The sequence below is a fragment of the Bidens hawaiensis genome, unplaced genomic scaffold (assembly GCF_021521415.1).
Source record: "Bidens hawaiensis isolate Kalapana, Puna unplaced genomic scaffold, B.hawaiensis_p1.1 tig00002123_1, whole genome shotgun sequence".
NCBI lineage: Eukaryota > Viridiplantae > Streptophyta > Magnoliopsida > Asterales > Asteraceae > Bidens > Bidens hawaiensis.
The window spans coordinates 2,000,181-2,009,684 of record NW_027491112.1 but is presented as its reverse complement, the minus strand read 5'-3'; the positions used below and the strand labels follow the sequence as shown (position 1 = coordinate 2,009,684).

The 9,504-nt window shown below is 35.2% G+C and overlaps 2 protein-coding genes across 2 annotated transcripts; one reads left to right on the top strand and one right to left on the bottom strand.

Annotated features, from left to right (window-relative positions):
- Positions 1–4,961: 4,961 nt before the first annotated feature.
- LOC143605509 (NAD(P)H-quinone oxidoreductase subunit T, chloroplastic-like) lies at positions 4,962–6,500 on the top strand. The gene is made up of 2 exons (XM_077081594.1): positions 4,962–5,334; positions 6,016–6,500. Exons 1-2 carry the CDS (start codon positions 4,982–4,984, stop codon positions 6,437–6,439), a joined length of 777 nt encoding a protein of 258 aa, XP_076937709.1. The 5' UTR covers positions 4,962–4,981; the 3' UTR covers positions 6,440–6,500.
- On the bottom strand, positions 6,471–9,056 carry LOC143605515 (vacuolar protein-sorting-associated protein 37 homolog 1-like). Its single transcript, XM_077081602.1, has 7 exons — positions 8,978–9,056; positions 7,998–8,099; positions 7,676–7,763; positions 7,375–7,414; positions 7,234–7,280; positions 6,806–6,926; positions 6,471–6,739 (listed from the first exon to the last, which is right to left on the bottom strand). The coding sequence occupies exons 1-7, from the start codon at positions 8,998–9,000 to the stop codon at positions 6,567–6,569; spliced, it is 594 nt and encodes a 197-aa protein (XP_076937717.1). The 5' UTR covers positions 9,001–9,056; the 3' UTR covers positions 6,471–6,566.
- Between the last annotated feature and the right edge of the window lie 448 nt (positions 9,057–9,504).

The following is a 9,504-nucleotide window of genomic DNA, read 5'->3' as shown; positions in this document are numbered from 1 at the left end:
GGATTAATCTTAAATAAGTGTTGTTGATGTTGTTGCCTATTTATTATCAATAAACACTAATATCACAAATGTATTGGGGTATTGTTGCTTTATTTTTCTCTTTTGGGAGTAAGTTATATTTTTGGTCTACATAGTTTAGTCAAATATATGGGTTTATCTCACATTAGGTTGTTTGACAACCTCTGCTATGAATGAAATTTGATAAAACATTCATAAACGATTTAACAAATGTGTTTGACAATTATGAAAACACCTAAATATTTGATTTAAGTGGAATTGGGGTTTGGATGATGCAGGGGCACAAATGCATTTTCATCCTATTTACCGAAAATGTCCCTATGCATATACGTTGGCGATGTGATTTCGTTACACCTAAAAAGAATGTTATGTGTCCGTGACACATCGTCTTAAGTTAGTGAGTGTATTGTGCTATGTTTCACTTTGTATGAAAGAATTGTTGCATTTGTACTTGCTTCGTCTTACTCTAAACTCTCTTAAGGAAGTGATGCGCATATTATGAAAATGTTAACAAAATCATTTTCTAAAGATTTAAGTATTGAGTAACTCAATTTTACTTCTAAGAAAGTAATTTGTTAAAATTTGACTACTAGACAATATAACAATCTTAAAATAATTTTATATTACACGTTGTTGCTTATAATAAATTTAATAGTGTTGTTGCAAAAAATAGTTAATTAGAGAAATTTGTTTGGTGGTGGTGTCATGATGATAACTTGTATGGAGTAATGTATGTATACAAGGAATCAAATGACAAAACCACCCTTATTTCTAGTGTATGGTTGGGTATGCTATGAGATATATTGTGAGGGTAAATTTGTCTTTTCCGGCTTTTGATTCATTTGGATAACAAGTAGTGTTTTTTCTCATACGATTAGCATTTGACTAAATAGAACTAAAGAGTAATTTACACTTCATATTGATTAAAAGGATTTGCATGTGACAAGTTTTGTTTGGTGTCATTTATGTTTTCTTACGTTGTTTACATCATCAGACAAAATAGAACTTATCCAATTACATAAAATATATTTTTAGTTCTTTATAAGTTTATATTTTATCTATGTTTTAATCATTATAGAAACGTAGCGTATACAAACATGTCATGTTTACTATTAACATCAGACTTGTATCTTTAGAGTGTTGGTGTTATGTAATTTACTTCAATCCTTGTTGGTTGTAAGATTATCTTTGTTATTTTCTTTACTAAACTTTTCATTAAATCTCACTTATTCTCGCATCGTTTTCGTTCTGCCCACATAATAGCTATCGGCTTTAAGGAATTCTCCTCCTCATTCATCGATCATTAACGCGTTTTGGGTGCACTGGTTGTGGATTAGGGGAAAACTACACAATTAAGTGCAATTGAGTAGGATCAATCCAATGATGGGACTTGGGAGAGTAATCCAAGGACGTGTCGCCTTTCGGGAAGTCTCTAGTTGGCAACTGAAAACAAAAATGTGACCTCCTTGAGGATAAATAACTCAATATCAGTTGGTACGATCATACGAGGAGCCAAAGGATATCAAAGTCACTCACGTATTCTTTTGTAACTTTGTTTACCCCATTAATGTTTCTTAAAAGTTATACATACAGACATTTATATAAGCTGAAAACTATGAATAAATTCCGTATAAAATTGGGCTAGAAATTATTCAAAGTTAGCTTTGAAACATACACATAAAATTAGGCTAGCATATAATTTTTTTGGTTCACATTTGGTTCGACACGTCAATCCGAGACCACAATAAGTAATAAGCAGAAATTTGATTATCACATAGGAGTTTAGGCTCATTAAATTAAGAAACAAAGAGTCATGGACTAGCAGAAAGATGATCAAAACTTCAATGACATAATATAGGGTATTCCTTCATTGACAATTATAAGATTCAAATTTACTTCCTGACTAATAGATATGAACATTATCAATGACAGACCCACGGGGCACATTTACAATGACCCCGTTTGTCTCTAAAACGGTCATGACTTTGTTATTGATTACGTGACGTGTGTCTTTAGTTAATGCACAACAAAGAATGAGTGAATGGGAGTTGGAAGCAAGTTTGAGGGCATTTATGTAGTAAGTGAAAGGTGTGGTTTTTTTTTTAGTAAATTGTGGTTTTCGTCCATGTGGCTTGTTCAAATAGGCTGTTTTAGTCCAGTAGTTTTAAATCTGTGGTTTTCGCCCATGTGGTTTCATTTTACTTACAATTAAACTCGACCCCACTAACCCCGTTAAGTATGGTCGTTAAACCCATCAGTGTGCCCCTCACATGAGGTGCAATTTTGTCCTTTTCCCCCCAAATAAACCTCAATCCTAATTCGCAGCCCTCTCGCGTGAGGAGCTGAGGTGTATTTGAAGATCTTAGAAGTTGGTAGTTAGTGATGTTTATCCCTTTGTAGACCTTAGATGATCTTAGAAGTAGATGGGTCAGGTCTGCACCAAGAAGAGTTTATGCAGACGTTTTTTTTAATAAAATGTCTTTCAAAAAACAAACCATCTACAGATGACAATATCAGCACGTGATCAACACGACACAGACAAAAGAGCTCGAGCATACCATCTTTTATAAAAACAGACACCACCTTAAACGGCCGAATGAACATACTATTTAAAAATATTAAACTTTAATCACTAGGGAGTTCAAACTATGTTAGGCCCAAGTCCCAACTATGAAAGACTAAATACATAACATTATATTAGATAATTAGACTATTAGGCCCAACTAAAAGGAATGTTATTTTATTCCAAATCTCCACCAATAATTATATAATAATCATACCAAATTACTAATCATTAAATCAACACATCTATAAGAACTGGCTAGCACGTTGCAAGTAGTTCATATCCACTTCAAATTTTGGTCAACTTCATGCATTATATATACACACACAAATGCAATTCATGGCACTTGTCTTGTATACACAACCATCAAATTATTGTTTTTAGGTTGTAAAACAAAAAAAGATGAAGTTGGTGTGGTCAATGGTGTTGCTCGTTGCCGCCACGGCGGTAATGAACGTGGCTGAATGTTATGAGGATATCCCCGCCAGCGTTGGTGGCGGGGTCTTTCATGTTGGTGGCAAAGTGCTTTGCCAAGATTGTACCGAGGGGTGGAATGAATGGGTTGATGGAAATAAACCTATAGAAGGTAAGCGGGTTTTATTTTTTATTTTTACTTTTACTTTTTTTTTGTCGTTTTTTTAATCTACAACTTGCAACATGACATGTGTTTCTAGGTTGTGTTGTTTCCGTGACATGTATGGACGATAGAAAAAGAATTGTTTATTATGAAAGCGACAAGACTGACAAAGCTGGTGAATTTGAGGTTACCATAAAGAAATACATATATGGAAAAAAGATAAACCCGGAAGCTTGTTTCGCAAGGCTTGTTTCTTCGCCCGACCCTATTTGCAACATCCCCAATGATTTCGCGGGAGGCAAAACTGGGGTCAAACTTGGTCGCTCCGAGCATCATGTACCGAGATACAATCAAACACATTCTCGACCCGTTCTATTACACAACACCTATGTGTGATGAACCGGATACAAATGATAATGATAACGATGGTAATTCATACGGGAAGGAAAAGGATAACAGTAACGATAACGATGGTGATTCTTATGGGAAGGAAAAAGATAATGATAACAATAACGATACCGATACCAATGGGAATTCATATGTGAAGGAAAAGAACTATTGATGCCTTAATGTTTAGTAGTTCTATTAAGTGAATTTGTCATCATCTTTTGTTATGCAAAAATGATATAAAATCAAAGGATACTCCATTTTCTGATATTGTTGGTTTATAATGCTTTGTTCGTTTCTAAACTAGTATCAAATTTATTATTATATTTAAGTGTTCATAGAAAGATATCATCTTATGCTTGTTAAAAAACCTTATATATCCCATAATCCCAAATAAACGACTTGACAAAACCCGGGCGATGATAAACTCAAACGTTGTCGGTCCCGGATGTTGTGGCGGTAGGTCGACGCAAATTCGGTGGTTTTCAGTTGAGTGTTTTATGATACCGGAACTAAAAACCAAAAATAAAACAAAATCATATGAAATTCGAGGTGAATCAATTGAGTGGCATCAGTTGGTAACATTCGAGGGTTGGGAAGATCCGAGCATTGTCAATCCCGAAAGTTGAGGCGGTGAGTCTACGCAAATTCGGCTGATTTCCGTTACGGTACCGAAATTAAAACAAAATGCAGTGAGTCTACACGAATTTGTTCTGTTTTCGTTATGTTCATCACGGTACCAAAACTAAAAAACCAAAAAATAAAATAAAATAAAATAAAAATCAAGAACCAATACGGTGCCACCAAGTGGCCGAATCGGCACTTAGCGACACCAAAGTTTATAATTGTTATATATAATAATAACCGAATTGAACACGTTATTTAAAAATGGGTTATCGGATTTTAATAATCCCAACTTTTACATATTGACCGGTAGAGGTGCACAAAATACCCGGTGTACCTGACCCGAAACCGGTTCTTACTCGTACCCGACCCGCGGTACGACCTGGTATATGACCCGAGCAGTACCCGGAACCGGAAATACCCGGTCAAAACCTGACCCGACCCTACCTGAAACCCGAAAAAAACCCGGTCAAATACCCGACTATATCTGGAACCAGTTCCTACCCGGTTCCGGTTTGAGCATCTCTATGGACCGGGAGTAATCGTAACACAGTAAATATTTATTTACAGTCTCAATTTTAAACATGTTTCCCCCATCAATTTTCTAAAATAAAAATATAATATAGTAAATGTCGTTATACAAAAAAAGAAATACTATAAAAAAGTATTTTTTATTTTTCTAAACTTAATAATATGAAGGGGTCATGTTGGCAGAAAATAAGTTTCAGCCACACAAATGCAATAACATCTAAATTTTATGGACACAAAAGACTACTACTAACATTAGTTTTATTCAACCACCAAATATTCATATGGCTGCAACAACAGCAATACCCTCACCATCACTGTCTCTGCTACCAGGAAGAGGTGGCATCACCACCGGAACCGCCACGTCTACCGCAGGCTCGTGGTTGACATGGGTCACCCGAGCAGGCGGTAGAGGTGTTATAAGGGTCTATGCAGCACAAGGGAAAGAAAGTGGTAGTAAGAGGCCATCACCAGACGTTGATACTAGAATTCATTGGGAGAATGAAGATGAAGGATGGGTCGGTGGCGGTAGCAGCGCTGCTAAGGCTACCGAATCGGTGGAGGAAGAGCAGAAGAAGAATTTGCTTGGTGAAAAATTCTCTGAATTGATCAATAATTCAACTGATTCTCATTACCAGTTAGTGTTCATTATTTCATCTTTAAGACAAATATTAGTTGTATGATTAGAGTGAAGTATTGCACTAGTTTGCCATATATTCGTAACTGGAACGGTCATCCAACTGATCTTCTTACTGGTTCACTGATCAGACCAGTTTTTTTCGAAACCGGCTGAAAGCATAAAGAGCTTAAAGGAAATATAAAACTACTGTCTTTTGGTATTGAAATTTGAAGTTAACAAAACATGAAGTTTTAAAAAAACAATAATAATAAATTGAAATACATCCAAGCGGGCCGCTTATGTAGAGGTGTTCATTGGTTCGGTTTTCGTTTAGGACCAGTTTGTAGGTTTCTTCGATTGAAACCGAAAGCCAAAACGAATTCGCATTTGATTTGGTTTTTAGTTTTGAGTCTTTTGACCAAAACAATCGAATAACCATAATTTGTCATTGGTCGGGTTGACTTCAAATTTGGCTAAAACTTGAACTTAATTATTATTCTATATACACAAAATTTAGATGTTTGAAATAAAAAACTGAACATGAAATTCGGTTAGGTTTAAACAGTTTCGGTATGGTTGAAATTGGTTTAAAACCGAATATTGAACACCTCTACATTAAGCCAGTACCCGGGTCTAGCATCATATTACACTTGCAGCTAGAATTAAACTATACTTACTAACCTTGTTGACCAATGGCAGATTCTTAGGGGTGCCAGCAGAAGCCGACTTGGAAGAGATTAAAGCAGCTTACAGGCGGCTATCCAAAGAGTACCATCCAGACACCACTTCTCTCCCACTCAAAGCCGCCTCTGAAATGTTCTTGAAACTAAGAGAAGTTTACAACGTGTTGAGCGACCCAGAGAAGCGAAGGTTCTACGACTGGACCTTGGCTCAGGAAGCTGCGAGCCGTGAAGCTGAGAAGATGAGGGTAAAGCTGGAAGATCCATATATGAAAGATATAGAAAACTGGGAGTCAATCCCGGACATGGTTGACCGGCTCGGAGGAAGGAACATGGAGCTGAGTGATCAAGCCAAGTCCGCTCTTACTTTCGATATTGCTATAATTATTTTCTCAATATGTTGCATTCTTTATGTGGTTCTCTTCAAGGAACCTTACTACTAGTCAATAAGATAGTAATAATCAATATGTATATAGTTGAATTTTTACGGCCAAATATAGTGATTTTTATAGTTTAAAAATATATACATCACAAAGTCTAATGAGAATCATGAAAACACACACTAACTAGTTAAAACTGTTGATTAGCCATAGACATATTGATGGCGAGACGGGTGAGGGCCCACTTATGGTACGACTTACGAAGCGTCTTGTACTTGTGGATGAAAGTAGTGACATCAATCACTCCATTTAGAAGCTGTTGGTGGAGCGCTTCTGATTCATCTTCTGTGTTACGCATTGCCTCTGCAAAACGCAACGCTTTTAGATAATTTGTGTTATATATAACTTTTGAATAAAGTGAAACTTTACCTTGCAGACGATGAAGCAAGGATGCGGGAGAGTAAAAGTTGAGTATTTCTTGTTTTTGCTTTTCAAGGTCGTTGAGCTTCTCTCTAGCAGCAGCCAGTTCAGTGACCCGAATTATTTGGCACTACATGCAAAAAAGAATAAGGAAATATGATCTAATTAATACAGGTCGAAATGGGTCAGTTGGGCTGACCCGAAACTTTTTCAAAGACAAATCTTTTTATGATTACAAAAACTATATTATATTTCAATAATAGATTAACGTTACGAAGAAATGATTTAGAAGGTTTTATGCATTAAAAATACACTTTAAGCTACTTTTGACTTGTTTTTTTAAGCCAGTGTTTTTCCGTCATTTTACCTGTTTGACCCATCAAAGATAGAACATGACACGAATGATTACAAGACACGTGATGATATGAAGAACTAACCTGGTTTCGCAGCTCCTTGATGCGTGGTTCTTTTTCCAAGTTGTGTACTGCATAAAAGAATCATTATGTTGACAAATTATGCTGACTTTGCGTTCTATTAAACAAGTTTATTGCTCGTTGAGAGATTATTGAAGAACTCACTTGCAAGCTGAATAGTTTCATTCCTCAATTCGTTCCTCAGCTGATATTAAGAATAAAGTGAAGGTCAATGCTAAAATATATTCACAGCAGTTTCAAACAGAATGGTCTTTATGCATAAAGATGCATTTCTTATATCTTAAGTCTTAACCGTGTAGGACGACTTGCCACATTGTTTAAGAAAGACATGACTGTCATTAAAGAAAATTTACAAAAAAATTGTATGCACCCAAATCATTGCATCAACTTATTTGTAATCATGATAACGAGCAACAAAATATCATGAAACCGGAAGATGACTTACACGAATCTGAGTTTGGACCACATCAAGTGAAAGTAAAAACTGTCGATATGCATTTTTGTCGATCAAAAGCTTGTGCAGGTCACTAGCACTACAAGCAAAAACAGGACCGGGTCAAAATAAAATTTTTAAAAAGCTGCAATTGTGAATATGCTCACAAGAAGATTCTTTCAATTTCAATTCTGCTAGCTGCAATCACTTTGGGAATTTCTTTTTACGAAAACATTATTACTAACTTATTATTAGTAGTAGAAAACACATACCTCATGAATTTTTTAAATAACTGCTTAATAAAATGCTAATAAAACAAAGCAGACCAGTAAACCTTTTGTCTTTCAAGATATGAACAATCCCAGCAGCCTCGGGTGGAATACGCGATACTGGTCTATCTACATTTTTCTGCGTATGATGCTGTTCTTCATCGGCCCTTCACAAAAAGACAGTTAAAAATAGTGAAAAAAAAATCCTAAAATTATAACACTTGTTCAGTTCTTCCTCTCAAAACATGAGTTCATAGTTGACTTTCATGCAGCGCTGTAAACAAAACCAAACGTTTGGCAGGAAGTTCGTTTACATTCGCTCATTTTAAAAAATAAACGAACATGAACATGGAATTTCGTTTGATTACTAAATTAGTGAACACGAACAGATGCCATGTTCATTTAATCGTGTTTGTGAACATTTGATAATGCGTTCTATAAGTTCGTTTATGTTCTTTAATGTCTGCTTGTCTATGTTAGCTCACTTAAGGTTTTTAAAAATTTGTAGTTACTTTTCTAATCTTATCATATAGATTTAAGCAAATTATTAACTACAGTATAAAGCAAAAAATATACGAGTATTAGTGATTAGTGATTAATTTATATGTAAAATTAACATATGAATATGAAAACCCCAACAGAAACTTGGTAGCTGGACCGAACCGTTGACACTTGACACTAATTATTCTTGCTTAGCTATATATCAAATAAAACATTGTTTGTGAACTGTTGACGAACAAATTCATTTCCTTAACGAACGTACACAAACAAGAAGTTCCGCTCGATTAACTGTTCATGAACCGTCCGCTTGTCCGATAAAAGCTTAACAGACGAACGTGAACAAGACGTTGTGTGGTTTAGCAATTAGCATATTCATGATCCACTACTAAATCATCCCTAAAACAACTTCCGATGCTCTAAAACTCAGTTAAATTGAAATTACAAAATTATAAATCAGCTAATAATAATAATAATAATAATAATAATAATAATAATATAGGATAGTAAACCCTAGAACTGAGTGGAAATGAATAAATAAGGTTACCAGAAGGAGTTGTTGTTGAACATGATTACAGCCTGATTGATACTACAGCAAAGATGTTGATAAATTGATAATAAATACTTCGATTATTATTGTTATTGTTATTATTATTATTATTGTTGTTGTTGTTACATGATCAATCAAGTGTCAGAGAATTTGCCGTGTGATTACCGTTCTTACTTTCTTTGCTATTTGCTGCTACTACAAGCAGACAGACACTGGTCACTTGTGGGACCATTGACGTTATTTCGGTCAATTATTTATAAATAATAATTAATAAAAAAGTCGTAGGTAATATGTCACGTCAACGTATGGCAACTAGGCACGTAACTTACAAATAAGTGCAAGTGTAAACTCTCAGGGCCATCTTTGAGGCATGGCAGGGTAGTCGACGGTCACAGGCCCGACACCCCGCTAGGCCTGAAATTTTTTTTTTCAAAAACAGTTATATGTATTTTTATAAAAAAATATGTATGATCAATGTTTCAACACAATTACATAACTTTGTGAGTCTAGTGGTAAAGGGCTAT

What these genes read in the sequence shown, in the direction of transcription:
- LOC143605509 (XM_077081594.1), top strand. Translation starts at nt 4,982, where the DNA reads ATGGCTGCAACAACAGCAATACCCTCACCATCACTGTCTCTGCTACCA. An exon ending in TCAACTGATTCTCATTACCA is followed by an intron (nt 5,335 to 6,015) that starts GTTAGTGTTCAT and finishes GACCAATGGCAG; the next exon opens with ATTCTTAGGGGTGCCAGCAG.
- LOC143605515 (XM_077081602.1), bottom strand. Translation starts at nt 9,000, where the DNA reads ATGTTCAACAACAACTCCTTCTG. An exon ending in TGGTCCAAACTCAGATTCGT is followed by an intron (nt 7,415 to 7,675) that starts GTAAGTCATCTT and finishes TCTTAATATCAG; the next exon opens with CTGAGGAACGAATTGAGGAA. An exon ending in TCAAGGAGCTGCGAAACCAG is followed by an intron (nt 6,927 to 7,233) that starts GTTAGTTCTTCA and finishes TTTTGCATGTAG; the next exon opens with TGCCAAATAATTCGGGTCAC.